Source organism: Carlito syrichta, unplaced genomic scaffold (assembly GCF_000164805.1).
Source record: "Carlito syrichta isolate Samal-C Ts95f unplaced genomic scaffold, Tarsius_syrichta-2.0.1 Scaffold312219, whole genome shotgun sequence".
In the NCBI taxonomy this organism is placed as follows: Eukaryota; Metazoa; Chordata; class Mammalia; order Primates; family Tarsiidae; genus Carlito; species Carlito syrichta.
The window spans coordinates 214,640-234,810 of record NW_007256315.1 but is presented as its reverse complement, the minus strand read 5'-3'; the positions used below and the strand labels follow the sequence as shown (position 1 = coordinate 234,810).

At 52.9% G+C, this 20,171-nt stretch overlaps 1 protein-coding gene across 1 annotated transcript in view; it reads left to right on the top strand.

Moving 5' to 3' along the window:
- ERGIC1 (endoplasmic reticulum-golgi intermediate compartment 1) overlaps positions 1-20,171 on the top strand; it is a 65,855-nt gene that overhangs the window by 12,097 nt on the left and 33,587 nt on the right. The window contains exons 3-4 of the mRNA XM_008069814.2: positions 7,059-7,131; positions 17,645-17,739. Coding sequence (XP_008068005.1) covers positions 7,059-7,131; positions 17,645-17,739 — 168 coding nt within the window. The remainder of the gene's footprint in view (positions 1-7,058; positions 7,132-17,644; positions 17,740-20,171) is intronic.

Sequence of the window (20,171 nt, the reverse complement as noted above, 5' to 3'; positions counted from 1 at the left end):
CCCAGCACTTTGGGAGGCCAAGGTGAGAGGATCACTTGAGCCCAGGAGTTTGAGACCAGCCTGCACAACATAGCAAGACCTTGTCTCTACAAGAAAAAAAATCAACAAATGAGCTGGGTTTGGTGGTGTGTGTCTGTAGTCCTAACAGTTCAAGAGGCTGAGATAGGAGAATTGCCTGAGTCCAGGAGGTTGAGGCTGTGGTGAGCTGTGATCATGCCACTGCACCCCAGCCTGGGTGATAGAGTGAGACCCTGACTCAAAAATAAAACAAAAAAACAAACCAAAGCCACCTAGCAAACAAGAAATGCTTTAGCCTCATTTTCCACATGACATAATGAGCTCAGAGAGGTGAAGTAACTTGTCTGAAGTTTCACAGCTTCCACTGATTGTTCCAGCCCTGCTGCCCAAGCAGAGCTCTGGGACCAGTCATATTGGAGTCTACTCCTCCCAGGTCAGGCTCTTATCAGTCAGGGGACGATCTTGGGGTTCTCCACACACCCTCAGCCTGGCCCCTCCCCGCCTACCCTCCTTCTGGGTTTCTCCAGCCCTATGGAAGGGAACAGCCGGCCAAGTGGCAAAATGTGTGTCACACAGCCTCTCAGGTTAGGCAGAGCCAGGCCCATTCTCCCGTTAGCAGCTGTGTGTCTTCAGGCAAGTCACTTCACCTCTCTGAGCCTCAGGTTCCTGCTCAGGGGCTTAAGTGCATCCAGAGACGTGCCCCACACAGGGCACGTGCTCAGTCCTCAGTGTGTGGAGGATTCGCCTCTTATCACTGTTCCCCCAGAGCTGCTACCTGGAGGGTCTGGGATGCCAGAAGGTGTGTGGCTTTGCGCCTTGGCCCCAAGGAGGAGATCCTGAGGGGCCAGGAGAGGGAGGGGGCGTGTTCATTCGTGAACCTAGCCCAGGAAATCCAGGTGAGGCTTCCTGCTTCCTCCTCTGCCCACTAACAGCTCCCCACTTAGTATCTCCCTTGTCTGGTGTGCTTAACGGTTGGACGTGTGTCCTTGAATTTTCTGGAAATTATTTAGACTTTGATATACCTATGTCATTGTTCTAAACACCAAAGGGAGTGTGCTGTGGCACTGCTCTGCCCTGTCCTTCTTCTGCAGGTTTACCTACTCCCCATCCTGCCAGCTGCCCTCCGTCTATCAGTCAGAGTCTGAGTTCTTGGAGTTCCTTTCCCAGGCATTGGTTCCAGAACACACCGGCTCCAGGCCTGCCTCCCCCACCATACACAGAGACCTGGACCAGCCTCCTCCTCTTTCTGAGCCTCCGTTTCTCCCCCCTTAACCTGGGCACATGCTCCGTCAAGGCTGGTGGCAACGTGAGATGACAGGATGTCTGTTAGTGCCCTCATAATGCGGCACTTAGGAGGTTCCCTGCAAACACTCCCTTTCTTCTTTCGGAGTGCATCTTGGACCATTTTGAAAATGAGAGAGAAAGAGACAGAGAGAGACAGAGATGGTAGGTAGGCAGGTAGGTAGATAGATAGATAGATAGATAGATAGATAGATAGATAGATAGATAGATAGATAGATAGATATTGATAGCTGTGCCAGAGTCTGTCACCTGGCTGGCCTGCGATGAATGTGACCAGCCTCTGGTGGTGGACATTCCCCCTCCAGTTAGTTGCCCCTACAGACATCCTTGTCCATATCTTTTTGTATCCTCATACAGTTATTTCTTTTTTTGAGTCAGGATCTCACTCTGTGGCCCAGGTTGGAGTGCAGTGGTATGATCATGACTCACCGCAGCCTTGACTTTCTAGGCTTAGGCAGTCCTCCCATCTCAGCCTCCCGAGTAGCTGGGACTACAGGCACATGCCACCATACCTGGCTAATGTTCTGTGTTTTTTTTGAGTTGGAGTCTCACTCTGTCACCCAGACTGGAGTGCAGTGGCCGCTCTCGGCCACCGTAGCCTCGACCTGCTGGGCTCCGGCGATCCTTCCAACTGGCTGGAACTACAGGCGTGCGCTACCACACCCGGCTTATTTTTTGATTTATTGTAGAGATGAGGTCTTGCCAAGTTGCCTAGGTGGGTCTCAAACCTGCCGGCGCAGACATTCCACTCATCTCAGCCTCCCAAAGTTGCGGGATTACAGGCTGAGCCACCGAGCCTGGCTTTTTATATTTTTGTAGAGACAAAGTCTCGTTATGTTTTCCAGGCTGATCTTGAACTCCTGGGCTCAGGCAGTCCTCTCGCCTTGGCCTCCCAAAGTGCTAAGATTACAGGCATGAGCCACCATGCCTGGCTGACATATGGTTATTTCTGTAAGGTGACTTTCCTAGGAGAGGAATGACTGGGCCAAAGGGTATGTGTGTTTTGAAATGTGGAACGTCCTGCCAGACAGCCCCTCAGGGACATGGTCTGCTAGGCCGCCCAGCCACAGCACACGAGACATCGAATTTCCTTTCACAAGAGAAAGGGCGTGAAGTGTAGGAAACCAGCCCTTAGCTGCCATTTAGTGAACAAATATTTATTAACCGGGTCCTGGGGCCAGGCCCCATGCCAAACGCTGAGACACACTGGTGAATGGACTTGGATTTTTGTCCTTGAGGCTCACTTGGCCGGGTGGCCCGGGCCGACTCGGACACATGCCATTTCATTATGTTGTGATTGGTGCTATTAATAACGGAAGGTGAGATCAGGCACTGGAGACTCCCAGATCAGGCTTGAATTCTGCCTCCTTCACTTGCGTGGCTGGGTGACCTTGGACGAATCCCTTGACCTCTTGGGCCGTGGATCTCGGGTCCAGGGTCCCCTTGGCTGGTTCCAGCAGGCTTTCTACCAGCCAGCATTCTCTTGGGTCACATTCCTACTGTCCAGTGTCTGAGTCAGTTACAGAAGAAGTCTGGAGGCAGAGTCTTAGAATCCTGCCCAAACATGGCTTGAAAAACCTTCATCGAGCCTTCAGGATCCGAAAGCCTTTCTGGTTGCACTACTTCTTACCAGCCTTCGTATTTTCCACCCATTCACCCGTTCATTCAACAAACACTTATTTTGTATCTTCTCTGGCACATGGCCAGGCACTATGCTAGCCCAAGGCCACTGTGGTAGTGACAGCTGGCCTCTGTCCTCCCTGTCTGGGGCTGGGGTAAGGGGAACACCCACAGTAGAGCGTGCGTCCTCGGGATCTTATGACCTCACAGGTCTTGGTTGAGCAGACAGTGCTGATGGTATCCACCTGCCGGGCTGACCAGGCTTCGGTCCATGCCTTGAGGTTTCAGAAGGAGGCTTCCCAGCCTGCCCTCTAGCTCCGGTCTGGAGTTAGAGCCCTGGGGCACGTCTGCAGGTGCAGAGGGGAGCGAAGGCGGCTAGAGCCCAGTCCCTCCAAGTCAGCTCCAGTCTCATCCTTTGTGCCTGTTCCTCATCCCAGCACCCAGTGGGGCATGGGGGATTCTTCGTTGAGAGGCATCATAACCAGCTTGCAGGTGAGACAGGGAAGGACAGGGGACGGGACACTGGGATCGATGGCTGCTCCTCTCCCATGGGCTTGGCCAGCCGCTGCAGGAGACCTTGGAAACTAATTTCTCTGCTGTAAAACAAGACAAAACAAAACCACGGCCACTCTGCAAATGGATGTGGGGCCTGTTGAGACGCCAAGTGCTGAGAGCCAAGCACAGTTGAAGAGGGTGTGGCCATCATGCTGCTGCTCCTTTAGAAGCAAAAGGGATTTTTACATATACACACAAGCCTGTTGCAGGGTGGGCCAGGAGAGGGATGCACAGGATGCCTTTTTATATGGCTAGATATTTTTCTTAGAATACAAGTTATTACCCTTTTGTAAAAGTAACACCCTTACACGCTGCCCCCATGCTCCTTCTGTGAAGTCTGGGAGAATTTGGGAGTCATGCTAGTATGCCCCATGTCCTGGTGTGGCTGGAGATGCTTGGTGGCAGTCGGGGACATCCCACCCCTCACTCCAAGCCTGAATTTTCAAAGTTCCTTTCCCAGGCATTGATTTCAGAGCACATGGGCTCCAGGCCTGCCTCCCTGCCTCATACAGTGAGCCCTGGGCCAGCATCCTCCTCTCTGAGACTCCGTTTCTCCGCCCTTGACCGGGGCACATGCCCCAGTCAAGGCTGGTGGCAGCGTGAGATGACAGGATGTCTGTTAGTGCCCTCATGATAGGCACATAGTAGGTGCCTGACAAGCACTCCCTCTCTTCCCTCAGAATACATCTTGGACTGTTTGCTTTGAAGATGAGAGAGAGAGAGAGAGACAGAGACAGAGAGAGAGAAAGAGAGAGAGACAAGACAGAGAGAGAGAGAGAGACTGATATAGATAAAAGAGATATAGATTGATAGATAAACAGATAGAGATATATAGATGGATAGCTGTTTTAGATAGTTGGAGGGATAGGTAAGTAGATGGATGGATGAATATCTGTTGACAGATATTCTATTTTGTTTTATTTTTTGAGTAGAGGTCTCTGTCTCCCAGGCTGGAGTACAGTGGCACAATCACAGCTCACCACAACCTTGACCTCCTGGGCTCAGGTGATCCGCGTCAGCCTCCCGAGTAGCTAGGACTACAGGCATGTACCACCACACCCAGCTATTTTTTTATTTTTTATTTTTTGATTGAGACAAGGTCTCGATAAGTTACCTAGGCTCCTGTCAGACTCCTAGGCTCAAGCAATCCTCCCGCCTCAGCTTCCCAAAATGCTGGAATTATGGGCGTGAGCCACCAAACCTGGCTGATAGTTATTTTAGATAGTTGGATGGATAGGTCTGTTTTTGGTAGCTAGGTAGGTAGATGGGTGGGTGGGCGGATGAATGGATAGAGAGAGATGGATCATGGATGGTTGGATAGATGGTAGATAGATAGAAAGAAAAGAAAGAAAAGACAAACAGAGACTAATATAAATAACATAAATAACTGGCTTTAGCATCTACAGTGATGGCTAGATGGTAGATAAATAGAAAGAAAGGAAGGAAGGAAGGAAAGGAAGGAAGGAAGGAAGGAAAGGAAGGAAGGAAAGGAAGGAAGGAGGGAAGGAAGGAAGGAAAGAAAGAAAGAAAGAAAGAAAGAAAAAGAAAGAAAGAGAAAGAAAGAAAGAAAAAGAAACTAATATAAATAACATAAATAACTGGCTTTAGCATCCACAGTGATGGCTCTGCCCATCCAGGTTCAGGCTGCACAGAATGCAGCAGAATCAGCAAGTGGGACTAAGAGTTGTTTTTTTCTTTGCAGGAAACTAAGGGTTAACCAGTTTGTCAAATCACCTTCCCCAAATCACCAAACTCCCCAACATCTCCCTGATGAAAATCCTAATAATGAATGAATGCTCAAGCTATTATTACCTGCCAGGCACCATTTCAGGATCAGTCCTTGTGTTATTTAAATCTCAGAGCAGCCCTGTAAGACAGGTCCTACAATTGCTGTCATTTGATAGATGAGGAAACTGAGGCACAGAGAAGTTAAGTAATTCACCTAGGGACACACAGCAGGTAGACGGTGGCACCCCACCCAGTGTGACCCTAGAGTGCAAGCCCTTCTCACTAAGCTCCTCCGTGATAAGCGCAGATGGGGTGTATGGACCCTTCATGTTGTACTTTGGGGCAAACTCCCTGCCTTACATGGTACCTTTGTGCCTTCTGTGTCCCCAGCCCTGGGCCAGGTACTAGGGCTACAGAGTTTTTGTCTTTCAGAACATCAGTCCAGTGGGAGAAGCAGCCACAGATAACCATACAATGTGGCGCATGTTCAAATCGAGGCTGGGAACACAGAGGAAAGAGTGACCAGCTCCACCTCTGAGACTAGGGGACGCTTCTCATCAGAAGGGGCATTTGAGTTGAGTTTGGGAGGATGAGTAGGAGTTCACCAGAGAGAATGACCACTAAGGAGGAGGGGGATGATGGATATAAAATGCATATTTGGGGAACAGCAATGTGGTTTGGTGTGGCTGAGTGGCGAGACATGGGGTGCAGTGTCAGGAGATGGAGCTGGGGAGCTGTCAGAGCCAGACCCTGGAGTGCCTGTAAGTCCTGTCCTAGGGAGTGACAGGGGCCACACACTCTGGTGTCTCCGGGGCCAGGCAGGTGAGATAAAGACAACTGACAGGGCCGGCTCTGGAGCTCTGTTCTACTCTCTCTGCATTTTATTTTATTTTATTTTTTTGAGTTGGAGTCTCACTCCATCACCCAGGCTGGAGTGCAGTGGCATGCTCATGGCCACCCCAGCGTCGGCCTGCTGGTCTCCAGCGATCCTTCCGCCTCAGCCTTCCAAGTAGCCAGAACTACAGGCATACACCACCACGCCTGGCTAGTTTTTTGATTTATTGTAGAGACGAGGTCTTGCCAAGTTGCCCAGGCTTGTCTTGAACCCAAGGGCTCAGGCAATCCACTTGCCTTGACCTCCCAAAGTGCTGAAATTACAGGCTGAGCCACCGAGCCCCGCCCTCTCGCTGCATTTTAAACACACTGGGCTATTCCTCACTTCCACTAAGAACTATTTCTTCTCTTGAAGCACAGCTTTTGTTTCCTATCTGAGGACACAGGTACAGTGTCGATGGCACCACTGAGGAAGGGGATACACAGCAACAGACACTCTGCCTTAGTCTTGGAACGGAGGCAGGAGGGAGCAGTGGGCCTGTGACGAATTGGTGGGCTCAGACCGGCTGAGGAAATGAGGACTGGGTGTTCTAGAGAAGCGTGGAATCTGGCCTTTGAGTTGAAGTCTGCCGGTGGTTCCACGTGGGCTCCAAATGTCACAATATGTGTCTCTCAGACCAGATGGGACACGTTGTAGACCACTGAGTTATAGCCTCTGTTTTCGGCCAGCCTCTGCCTTCAAGAGCCGGTCTGGCCCCAGGAGGGTCACCCAGGGAGGGAGCCTGATCCAGACCCGTGGGTCAGATCAGCACCAAAAGCAGGCTGCCTTTCTGTGTGCGGCAGCTCCCATGAGGCCACTAGTCAGAAGGCGCTTTGGAGAGTGGGTGGGCACCCCACCCCCACCTGTGTGCTGGGGTCCCCCTCCTCTTCCCTCAAGCTGGCCTCCTGTCATTGGTGCCCACCACCCTTAACTCTTTGCACCCCTGTGTTGTTTTTTCCAGTCTCTATCTGCTGTTGCCTCTTCATCCTCTTCCTCTTCCTCTCGGAGCTCACTGGATTCATAACGACAGAAATGTAAGTCCCGCTTCCCTGATGGGGCAATCCAGACAAGAGGGAGGGGTCTTAAAAGGAGAGAGGGGCTGGGTGTGGTGGCTCACACCTGTAATCCCAGCAATTTGGAAGGCTGAAGGGGGGGAGTGTTGATTGAGACCAGTAGTTTGAGACCAGCCTGGGAAGCATAGCAAGACCCCATCTCTACCAAAAAAAACCAAAATTTTTTTAATGGTTGAAAGGAGAGAAACCTTTAAACTTTCCAACTTCTGTTTCCAAGTCCTTGGCATCGTTTCCCTTCCTGTTTCTTAAAAGGGTTTTATAGTCAGAGAAAAGGTGAATGTCGCTTTGTTAAAGCTGCAGCGAACTTTTTGGTTCCGTTCTGTGGGGCCTGCTGGGTCTGCAGATGAACAGAAATGATTCGCTCATCTCTGCCATCCTTTGTTTGGCCAGTGGGCTTTTTTCCCTCTGAATCACCCCAGGGTCACTTGATGTGAGCGCTGAGGGGTTCAGAGGAACAGGCGCTGCTTCCTACCCGAGGAGGGCCAGGCTGCTGACCTCAGAGCCCGGCCCCCTCCACTAAAGCCTCCTCTCTCCAGCCCACACTTGGTGAGGAATCGCTGTGGGCTTCCTGGCAGCGGCTGACGCAGACTTCATCCATCCTGATTCCTAGAATTATCTGTTGTTCGGATAACCTAGTCAACGCTCCAGGGTGTGTGTAACGGATGCCGTGGGGCTTATTCAGTCCCGACCTCATCGGGAGCCCCCCAGGGATGGATTAGACCCCAGGGCTTCCTGCCTCTGGCATGGGCTTGAGGCTTCAAAGTCTCTTCACTTCTCTGTTTACAACCCCGAAGGTCATCTGGCGCTGGGCCCTGGCCACCCACTCCCCTGTTCAACGCAGGAATTTTCTTTGGTTTCCTTTGCCGACTCTCAGCCTTGAGATGAGAAAACAAAGCACACAGCTGCTTAGCCCCAGGTGGCCTGTTGTGTACATGCATTGCCCTCTTTCATCCCCAAACAGCCCTTTCTGTAGAAGGGGAAACCGAGGCAAGGTACCCGCCTACAGTCACATAGGCGGGAGGCAGCTCCAAGGCCTGCTGGTCTCCCGAGTGCACGTGTCTCCCCAGTATGCTAACCGGCCTCAGGAGACAGGAGCACTGGGCTGGCCCCGTTTCTGGCCGTAGCTTCCTGCCCTCACTGGTGTGGGAGAGTCACCTTCCCCATTGCTCTGACCCTGTTTTTTATTTTGTTTTGTGTGTGTGTGTGTGTGTGTGTGTATGTTTTGAGTCAGGGTCTAACTCTGTTGCCCAGGCTGGAGTACAGTGGCACAATCACTGCTCACCACAGTTTCAGCCTCCTGGGCTCAGGCAGTCCTTCTGCTTCAGCCTCTCCAGTAGCTGGGACCGCAGGGACACACCACCATGCCTGGCTAATTATTTTTTTTTGTAGAGGTGAGGTCTTGCTTTGTTGCCCGGGCTTGTCTCGAGCTCCTGGGCTCAAGTAATCCTCTTGCCTCAACCTCCCAAAGTTCTGAGATTGTAGGAGTGAGCCACCGTGCCTGGCCCTGATCCTGTTTTTAACCTGGATGGCCCAAAGCCCAGGGAGCCTCATGAAAGGGTGGGAAGAGCACTGGACCAGGCATTGGGGCACCCAGGGCAAGATCTCTGCCTGATTACTACTTTGTTGTGTGACCCTGGGCAAGTTGCCAGACTTCTCTGGCTCTCAGTATTGCTGACCAAATGAAGGAGGGTAGTGCAGAGTCAGAGCTCCCTCTAGCTCTGGGAGAGACTTCGTCTGCATCCCAACACATGGCTCCCTGGCTGTGCAGGGTTCCAAGAGGGGGTTTTATTTTATTTCTCCTAAGCCCCTTCTGGGAGGTGACCTTGTCTGAGTCAAACATCTTTCTCTCTGTACAAGTGGGCCACTGGGCAGCACAGGGACCGCCCCATCACGAATTGGCTGTGGAAGAGGGGGGAGCAGCCAGAGATGGAGACTCCCTGGCATTATTAAGCACCTACTGTATGCTGAACACCTGCTGGCCTCTGAGGGTCGCACCCCACTCTCTAGGAGGGGCCCTGCTTGGCAGACCCATCATGTGGCCAGCAAAATGAGAGGGTACGCATGCGACAACAGCAGAGACCAGGCACCAGGCAGGTGGCTTTATGGACTGCAGGCAGGGGCATCAGCAGGTGCAAAATCCCTGAGACAGGGATTCCCTGTCATGTGTGAGGAGAGGGAAGAAGGCCAGTGGGCTGGAGCAAAGTGGACAGGCAGGGAGGGCGGAAGGTAGAGTGGGCAGACGCGAGATGGGCCAGGCCTGCTGCACAGCCAGGTGGCAATGGGGCTCACTCCCTGATCCTGAGCTTCTGGAGCCTGGGATCAGGTCTGCTCACCCGCTGCCATGTGACTCTGTGCTCGGAGATGCTGGAAATGCCAGCAGTGGACACAGTCATTCAGGAAACAAATTAGGCCATAATTGCTGAGTAGTGGGTGCTTTGGAGACAAAAACCAAAGCAGAGCAGGAGGCAGAAAGCCAGAGGCTGCCGATATGTGACACTGGATGAGGGCCCAGCGAGATTATTTAGCTGAAAGATACTTAATGGAGTGCCTGATATACCTTCATAGCAACTGGTCCATGACTCTGCAAGCGTGTATCCATTTCCTATGTCTTCCCCATCTTACTCCAAAAGGGCTTTTTAAAATTTTGTTTTTTATAGAGACAGGGTTCTCACTCTGTTGCCCAGACTGGTCTCGAACTCTTGTCCTCAAGCCATCCTCTCACCTTGGCCTCCCAAAACGCTGGTGTTTCAGGCATGAGCCACCTCACCCAGCCTAAAATGGTTTTAAGGTCACCCACACTTGGTGTCTATGTTCAGCAAATGTTCATTTTCTTGTTCCCTCTCCCTCCCTCTCACCTCCTGCTAACAGTGTGAGGGTGGTGTCCACGGAAAGGGTGCCGCTGAGGCAACAGGCCACAGACAAGTGAGTTTTGACATCATAGCTTGAGGCTTAAGCAGGTAGGGCCACTGTGGGAGAGCTGAGTGCGGGACAGGGCCCTGCCAGCCTGGGCAGCTCATGCTGGTTCCCAAGGGCAGGGCTGGCCTCTTTTCTGGTGCTTCTGCTGCCTTGCTCCTGGGGGCATTGTGGACACCCTGATCCCACTAAGTCCTGGAGAGGTAGAAAGATGAGGGGTGGGGGAGGAATAAAAACACTTGGGGGTGGGCGCCATGGCTCACTGCTGTGGTCCCAATGCTTTGGGAGGCTGAGGTGGGAGGATTGCTTGAGCCCAGAAGTTTAAGATTGGCCTAGGCAACATAGTAAGCCCCCCAGCTCCCCAAAAAAACACACAATGCTTGGGCAGGTATGGAGCTATTGCCTGGGGTGTGGCCCTGGTTGGAGAAAAGGAGGGAGGCTTGGATGAACACAGCCCTGTCCTGCACTGGGCCAAGCTTCCCCATGAAGGTGCAGGGACCCAGCGTCCCTTCCCCACCCCCTCTTCCCATACTCCCTTCTCCACCCCCCACTACCTCCCAGGGATGAGCCCTGAGGCTGGCATGAACAAGCAGGAGGAAATAGCTTTGCACCTTTGGGGTCTTCTGGTTACCCTGGGAAGCCCTGCAGCTGTGGGAAGAACTGGAGCCCACAGTTCCTCTCCTTCCCTGGGCGACTGGCCCCCTCAGGCAGATTGGTGACCACCATGGGTCAGTACCCCTCCCCCACCATGAGATCCTCACCCAAGGAAATGAGGTCACCGCTGGATGGATGCACATGGCTCCAACCCCAGCCTGCGGTTATCAGCGACATGAGACGCTCATTCTGGCTGGGCCTGGCGGGGAGAGAGGCGTGTTTGTTTGGGTGGTTGGGCGCCAACCTGGGCTTTGGACAGGCCAGTAATTACCCCTGGGAACACAGCCCCGCGGGGTGTTCTGAGACTATGTTTCCAGGGAAGCAGCCCCCTCCTCAGAGAGCCTGGCCAAAGAATGTTCCGGCTCTCACTGTCCAGGCTCTGACTGCTCTTCGTAATTATTAACCTCATGAGGACATATGCTAATAAATGTGGTGCATAATTTGTAGCGTAGTAGGACTCACAGTGCTTTCCAGGGGTGATGAATCATGTGACCACAGGCCAGCCGCCCAGGTCGGCCCTTGCAGCAGTCATCTCATTTGATCATCACTGAACCCCTTGAGATGGCTACCACTGTTAGCTCCATGTTACAGCTGGGGAAACTAAGGCACCAGAAAGCTAAAACCCCAGAAGCTTAGGAAATGGTGGAGCTGAGGTCAAACCCAGGTCTGTGTGACCCCAAAGCCCAGACCTGACACCCTCACCCCCTCCACCGCCTGGCACCCCCACCCCCTTTACCACCCAGCACCACCCCCCCAACACCCGACACCGTCACTCCGTTCATCACCCAGCACCCCCACCCCATCCACCACCCTCTGCCTGGGCATTTTTGGGGCCCAGGTGCATGGAAGTCACTGGTTTTTGGTTCACATGGTTGACTGGAAGATGGGGATGTGCCTTCCAAGGTAAGGCGGCGGCCAATCCGGCAGGTGGAGTCCCAGGAAGTGGAGTGTGGGAATCCGCTGAGTTGTGTTCATAGGCTCCCATGGCAGGCCTGGAACGGTGCAGCCAGGAGCTCACCCAAGTCCAATGCCCTCCGATCCCAGGTTACCTACCTTGAGCCGGGGGCGGGCCAGGCTGGGGGAGAGGCCCGCATGTCGCTTGAGCCAAGAGGGGGGTGTCGATCTTAGCAGTGTAAGACCTGAGGGCTCCGGGGCATGGGTGACAGGTCAATGTCCCCGGGGAGGTCACCTCTTGTGAAGATGGGCTTGGGGTGGGGTGACCCGGAGGCCAAGGTCCTGGTAAGGAGCCAGGTGGTGGTTCAAGGCAGAGGAACTGAAGTGCAGGAACCCAGGCCTTGGAGCAGGGGTGAGCAGGATGGGGCAGCGGCTATGAAGGGATGCATTTTGGATACCCGCCTCGGCGGTGACAGATGCACTTACTTTTACCTGTAAGAGCTGGGATTTGAAGCTCAAGGTCCTGGAGTACTTGCATGTGTAACCCACGTCCTCTCCTCTGCACACCCCTGCCCAAGCCTCCCTGCGGCGGAAGTTTCCATTTGGTCAGATTTTGAAGCGTGGAGGTCAGCAACTTTGGACAGGAATCTGAACTATTCAAGTGCTCTTTTAAAAGCAAATAAAATTGTTTTCCATGGATGTCATCGGACTCGCGTCTCGGCCTAGAATTTCAAGGCCCTCAGCTGCATTCCACCTACACTGCCCCCACTGGAGCCACCCCAGCCCTCTCTCACCTCCCTACAAGGCCACTGCTTGCAAATGCCCCCCACGCCCCCACGCACCCCCCCATTCATGTGGCCCTACTCCATGACGCCGTCAGGCGTCCCCCACCTGGAATGTGCCCCCACTCTACCACTCCCCCCACCACCGCCTTCCTGGCTCCCTGGAGCACTCCCTTCCCTGCTCAGGATCACCCTGTGCTGAGGCTCGAGGGGCCCTTGTCCTGGGGATGTGACCAGGAGGCCCATAGGCACATGGCCCGCTGCGGGTGGGCACGTCTGGAGATTATCAGAAAGAACAATGACCTTGCATCACGAATCCACATGGGGCCATTTGTCCCCTAGTTCTAACCACGCTTATACCAGCTAGACCGTAGTGCCATGGAGACAGCGTAGGGTCTGGGTTCAGATCCTGCCTCTGCTCCTTCCTGGATGAACATATGATCTTGGCCAAGATCCTTGTCCTCCTCTGAGCTAGGTTTCATCCACGTAAAGAGAAGCAGTAACCCCTGCTAGACACTGGCTAGCTTGAGTAGCAAATGAAGAAAGATGCCACGTGTGAGCCCCCGGCACGGTCCCTGGGTGCCCAGAACTCGGACCTCTCTCTGCTTATAAGAGGACATACCAGGCGGGGATGCATTGAGCACTGTACATGCACGAGCACATTTCATCTTCACCTTGATACTGGTATGGGTGCTACCAGCATCCCTCTTAGAATCGACTCATTGAATGTTGATGTTAATGATAATGATAAAGTGATAGGAATTCGCTGAACATGGTGACTCACACCTGTAATCCCAGTACTTTGGGAGGCCAAGTCAGGAGGATTGCTTGAGCCCAGGAGTTCAAGACCAACCTGGGCAACATAGTGAGACCAACTAGCTGGATGTGGTGGTGTGTGCCTGCAGTCCCAGCTACTCAGGAGACTGAAGAGGAAGGATCACCTGAGCCCAGGAGGATGAGGCTGTGGTGAGCCATGATTGCATCACAGTCCTTCAGCCTGGATGACAGAGAGACCTTGTTTCTTAAATTTTTTTTAAAAAAACGAACATGTATTGAACACTTACTGTTTATTAAGACTGCACTCAGTGTTCCTCTTGTTCTCATTTAATCTTCTCAGCAGCCCCATGACAGAGATACTGGCATGGAGGCAATACCCCTTGCCCAAGGTCAATCAACCTAGAGGTGGCAGAGCCAGGACTTGAACGCTGGCAGCCTGAGCGTCTCCCATCTGCTGTATTTTCTCTAAGAAGGGAGTTGAGTAACACCACCCCCATCTGGGACCGCCCGCAACCTGAGCCTCCAGCCCTCCAGCAGCCCAGGAAGTAGCCAGAATTCTTGTCCTTACCTTCTCTTTCTCTCTCTTTCCCTCTCTCTCTCCTTAGCTTCCTTCTTTTCTTCCCTTTTTAGTGAGGTATATATAACTTACATAAGCAAAGTGCACAGATCACAAGGTAGAGATGAATTTTCTTGATGAATCTTTACCTGCGTTTTTACCTGGGTAACCATCACCCGATAGAGACAGAACACGTTCCACCACCGCGAAGGTTCCCTTGAGCCCCTGCCAGTCACTAGCCCCCCCATCACTATTCTGATTTCTACTGCCATAGATTATTAACTTTGTTTATTTTGTGTGTGTGTCAGAGTCTTGCTCTGTGGCCCAGGCTGGAGTGCTATCACAGCTTACCGCAGCCTCGACCTCCTGGGCTCAAATGGTCCACCTGCCTCAGCCTCCTGAGTAGCTAGGACTGCAGGTGTGTGCCTGCATGTCTGCATAATTTTTTTATATTTTGTAGAGACGGGGGTCTCACTATGTTGCCCAGGTTGGTCTTGAACTCCTGGGCTCAAGAAACCTGCTGCCTCAGCCTCCCAAAGTGCTGGAATTACAGGCATGAGTCACTGTGCCAGGTCACCAATTTTATTTTCAAACTGCATCAAAAGCTTTTCCAGTTCACAGATGAGGAAACTGAACCCCAGAGAGGTCAAACGACATGTCCCAGGCCTCGCAACTTCTCGGTTGCCGGGCTGGGAGCTGATCCCACACCTGTTTCACGTCCCCGTGGGGTTTCTCATCACTCACACTAGTGACAGGAGGAGTCGGGCCAAGAGTCCTCAAACCGCAGTGAATCCACAAAAAGCATTTCTTTTTCTTCCAGGTGGGCTGATTTCTGGCCGCCCGTTGGCCTTTTAAAATCAGTTCAGCCCCAGCCAATAAAGTCCATCGGCCGTGGCAGGCCCAGGCCCTGGGGTGGCTGTGGGCGGGCTTCTGGCACTGGCTGGGGTGGCAGGAGGCCAGCAGCCCTGGAACACTTGCCTTGGATGCACGGGCGGCTGTAATGACCTCATCAGGCGGCACAGGTGATTGAACCGCGTGTGTCCTGTCCAGGAAGGGGCCCGGGAGCAGCCGGTCCTGGCCTCCCATCACCAGAGCGGCCTGAGTACTGCAGACCAGCCCTGCCCAGCGCCTCAGGCCCCTTGCTCTGGGTGGCCCCCCAGCACTGGGGAGTCTGGCCTCTGCTCATCCTGCGGGGAAAACGGCCATGCCCAGAAGAGGCTTCCTGGGGCCCTGCGGCTGAGCTCACCTCGGTGCCACACCTGGGATGCTCCTTGCTCCTGGCTGGCATCATCCCACAATCTCTCAATGAGGTGGGAAGGCCAGTGGCTTCAAGGGAGAGTCTTGCTGGGCCGGGAAGGGAAGCCGCAGGCGCCCCCTAGGTGACCATTTTGTTAATCACCCTGCAGTTTCATGACTCAACTCTCCGGAGTTGCAGGTGAAGGCGTTGCAGGTGAAGGCCGGAGGGAGAGTGATCGTCTTCTAGCCTGGCCTCCCCTGGGCCTGTCTGCTTCTTTCCTGCTTGCCCGTTTGTTCCCCTGTCTCCACTCCCCACACTCTGTGACCTTCCAGGCCCAGGGTACCCTCACTTCTCCCTTGACCCTGGGCACTGAGGCGAGGGCGGGCAGGCGGCTTGTCTGTGGCCCCCGAATAAGGCGACAGTTGAGATTAACCACTTCCTGCTGTGTACCTTAGGGATGGGGTACACCCTCTCTGAGTCTGGGTCTCCTGGTTTTAAAAAGGAGATCAGGACATTTCACAGGAACAGCTGGGATGACCTGAGTACTCACGTAGTAAACCTTCCCAAACTTAACGAGAGCAGGATGTCTCTAGGAATATCCTTGAGGCCCCCACAAGGAGCCAAGCCCCACAGTATTTCTGAACCCGTCTTTCCTAGTTAACTGAGCACCAGCCTTATCACACCAAATGCTTGTGACACAAACATGGGAGTTAGTTCAAACAGAATTCCCTTGGCATGGCCTGCCCTACTTTTCCTAAGACATGTGGCCATTACAAACTCTTTTTAGAGTCTAATTGGTCAGCATGGGCAAGCCTCCTTTTACAGCCCATGGACTGGACCCAAGGGGCTTAATGAGTGTTCAAATAATCACCGCCCAGTCCCTTAAGCGCTGACTCCTTCAGCTGCTCCAGTGAAATGTCCTGATCCCCATTTTAAAACCAGAAGACAGTCTTAGAGAGGGTGTGTCCCATCCCCAAGGTCACCCAAGGCCTGGCCTTTGGATGTGTTTCCCTCTCCCCATGGGGAGTGATCTGGGAGTCAGACACAGACCGTCATAAGACCCCTGGAGCTCAGCACAGCCTCTGGCGCTTAATAGCACTCCTTCCAGCCCATCCTGTTCCTCCTCCAGAGGCTCATGATGGTCATCTGCCGGCATGGCTCCCTGGCCCGCCCCACCCATTGACAAGTCCCGCCTACTCTGGGCTGCACCCTGCACTCTCCTGCCTCTGCTTCCCATCACTTCCATCTGTACCATCACCTCTTGCCTGGTCTCCCTCCCTCCCGTGGTTCCAACTCACAGCAGCCTAAGGGCATCTGTTAAGGCACAAGCCTGACCATATGGCTGTGCTCAGCGACTAACAGTGTCTGAGCCCACGGTGCTGGCCCCCACCCACTCCGACTGCTCATCTGCCAGACTTCGCACTTAAGCTCCAACCACATGACCTTTCCTCAGTTCCCCCAAAACAAGTTGTGCCTCCCCACCTCCTAGCCTTGGCGCAGGCTGCCGGGATGGTGCCTTCTCGTCCCCCAGACCCCAACACACAGCCACCCTCCCCGAAGGTCCATCATCCCGTGGTCCCTCTCATGGCCCCCTGCAGCTCTGTGCCCAAGTACCGACATAGCTGGTGGCACACATTTATTCAGGAAGTGGGTGAGGTCTGGCTCTCTGTAAGCTCATTGAAGGTAGATACCATGTGTCTGTCTGGTTCATTGCAGTCTCTGGAGCCTGACAGGTAGTAGGCACTCAAAAGTATCTGTTGGCTGGGCATGGTGACTTACGCCTGTAATCCCAACACTATGGGATGCTGAGGCAGGAAGATTGCTTGAGCCCAGGAGCTCAAGGCCAGCCTGGGCAACATGGTGAGATCTTGTCTCTACAAAACAAATACAAAAACTAGTCAGGCATGGTGGTGTGCACCTGCAGTTTAAGCTACTCTACTTGGGAGGCTGAGGCAGAAGGATCTCCTGAGCCCAGGAAGTCGAGGCTGTAGTGAGCCATGATTGTGCCACTGCACTTTAGCCTGGGCAACAGAGTAAGACCCTGACTCAAAAAAAAAAATTTAAATATAGTAAATGTGTGTTATTTTTGGCCGTATCTGTATATCTGTAGTCATTTGTTACAGCAGCCACATGAAACTAGTACAGCTGTAAAGTGGCTTCTCAGAACCGGTCCCAGCCTAGGGCTTGGTGAGGATAGCTCCAGGGCATTTCCCACATCCCAGCTGGAAAGGCAGGATCTCCAGAGAGGAGGCAGTCAGGACTGTGAGCCTGCTGGCACCAGGCCCTGGACCCTTGTAAGGCCCCTGTTTCTCATTTTAGTGCTCAAACTACCCCATTAGTAGTGGTTGGTAGTATCCCCACTCAACAGATGGGTTCACAGGAAACCACAGGAAGTAACAGACTAGGATTTGAGCTTGAGTCGGTCTGACTCCAAACGATGTGCTCTTACCACTGTCTCACTCCTCTTCTGAGAGGTGAGGACACAGTGGAGACTGAGCCCTGCTCTCCTCGTGCCTGGGGGCAGGGGCAGACTTTGCCCAGAGGGGAGCTTGGGTTATATGAGTGGTGGTCACCAAGTGACTATCCCTGGCTATCCCCTGCAGCCAGGATCAGTGGTCCCCCCCATCTGAATAAGGATTTCTATGCTTTTCTCTCCATCAGTGTAAATGAGCTCTACGTTGATGACCCGGACAAGGACAGTGGGGGCAAGATCGACGTTAGCCTGAATATCAGTTTACCCAACCTGCACTGCGAGTGTGAGTATCCCCCATGCGGCTCTCCATCCAGCAGGACCCTTCCCATGGGCAGAGCTGTGTGTGCAGAGATAGCAAGGTGACAGGACAAGCCAAGCAAATAGCATTCCCCCCTCTTTTTCTTTTCTTTTCTTTTTAAAATCAGGGTCTCACTCTCACCCAGGCTGGAGTGCAGTGGCACGACCACGGCTACCTTTGACCTCCTGGGCTCAGGCAATTCTTCTGCCTCAGCCTCCTGAGTAGCTGGGACTACAGGCATGCTAATTTTTTTATTTACTGTAGAGATGAGGTCTTGCTGTGTTGCCCAGACTGGTCTTGAACTCCTGGGCTCAAGCGATCCTCCCTCCTCAGCCTCCCAAAGTGCTGGGGTTATAGGCATGAGCCACTGCGTCGGCCTGTTATCACCCTCCTTCTTTTGAGGAGAATGTAGTGGAGTGTGCACACACTTGGAGTTTTCCTGACATAAAAAGACACTAGAAACTACCTCTGAAGAGGAGCCTCATTGGTGCCAAGAGGTCGAGGCTGTCTCTTGGGTACTGCTTCTTAGCAGCAGAGCCTGAGACTCCCGTGCAAGTGATTTATTGAGAGGAGGCAGCTATTAGGGCATGAGGGACATGGGCTCGGGCAGGGCAGAGAATGAGCTAAGAAGTGTGTTCTGTTGAGTCCCGACTCAGCCTGCTCTCGGGATGCTGTGGGGTGGATGACACCATAGAGTCTGTCCCACCTGGTGGCAGTGGGATCAGGCTGTTGCTATCCGTGTCATTGGCTCATGGCTGCAGCGTGGTGTGTGTGTGTGGGGGGTTCACATAACCTCCTAAGCATATCAAGGCACAAAGGCCTCTAATCAGGAGGGCGCAGCTCTGAGCCTTTAGCAATGACTGTCATGAGAGGGAGCAGCGCTGGCCTCGCCAGCATCTGTTACAGGAGAGCGTCGGGAAGTCTCCTTTTTACACCTCACCCGTATTGTTTACATTTCTGTTTGTTTATATGTTTGTTTTATATTTTTTCTTTTTAATAGAGATGGGACTACAGGCATGCTAATTTTTTGATTTACTGTAGAGATGAGGTCTTGCTATGTCTTACTACGTTGCCCAGGCTAGTCTCAACCTCCTGGGCTCAAGTAGTTCTCCCACTTCAGCCTCTCAAAGTGCTGGGATTGCAGGCGTGAACCACCATGCCCAGCCTTGTTTGTTTGAACCAAGGGAATGGATTACTTGTATAAAACAAGCTCGGCTGGGTGTGGTGGCATGTGCCTATAGTCACAGCACATCGGGAGCCCGAGGCAGGAGGATCGCTTGAGCCCAGGAGTTCGAGATCATCCTAGACAACATAGCAAGACCTCATCTCTACAACAAATCAAAAGATTAACTGGATGTGGTCAGAAGGGTCACCTGAGCCTAGGTAGGAGTTCATGACACTGCACTCCACCCTGGGTGACAGAGTAAGATCCTGACTCAAAACAACACGAGACAAAACAAAACCCACTAAAAAATCTGACTTGGAGTCAGGTCCTGGCTCCTTTGCTCACTAAAACTGTGACCTTGGCTCGGATGGCCTCTCCAAGCCTCAGTTTCCTCATCTGCAGAATAGACTTAGTAAAATCTGTTGCCTGGCATTGTTGGGAGGATCTGATGGGCTGGTCCCTGGACTTGGTAGCTAGTGGACTGGGTGTCCTCTCCTGGACCGGGGTTCAGAACCTGTCGCACACCCTCCTTCTCCACCCACCCTCTCCCTCCCTGCTAAGGGCACAGAGACAGGGAGACGGTCAGTTCTGTTACTGCTCTCAGTGAAAATTATGTCACAATTTTGAGTCCTCAGTGGGCCCTGAGTCAGGGAACCTAATGAAATAGGTCAGTTGTATTTGTTATTAATTCTCTCTCACTTATAAAAATAATTCATCTGGGTCAGGTGCAATGGCTCTCGCCTGTAATCCCAACACTTTGGGAGGCCAAGGCAGGAGGACTGTTTGCACCCAGGAGTTGGAGACCAGCCTGTGCAATATAGTGAGACCTCATCTCTACAAAAAAAATTAAAAGTTAAAAAATTAGCAGGACATGGTGGCAAACGCCTGTAGTCCCAGCTACTTGGGAGGCTGAGGCAGGAGGATCGCTTGAGCTCAGGAGCTGTGGTGATCTGTGATCCTGCCACTGCACACCAGCCTGGGTGACAGAGTGAGACCCTGACTAAAAAAAAAGGCAAAAGAAAAACAACTGATCTGGCAGCTTCTCAGTCAGGAGTTGATTGTGTATTTGGAGCAAGGACATTCTTAGGCCAGAGGACTGGGATCAGTGAGGCAGGGAAGGGAAAGGACCTGCTTCCAGGAGGCACCAGATGACCTCAGGCTGGGTGATATCAGCCCTCCCCCATGTCCCACCAGGCCTGCTGAACCTGAAACCCCTACCAGAGCCCAGCATCCTGGCTTTTCTTTAAAATAA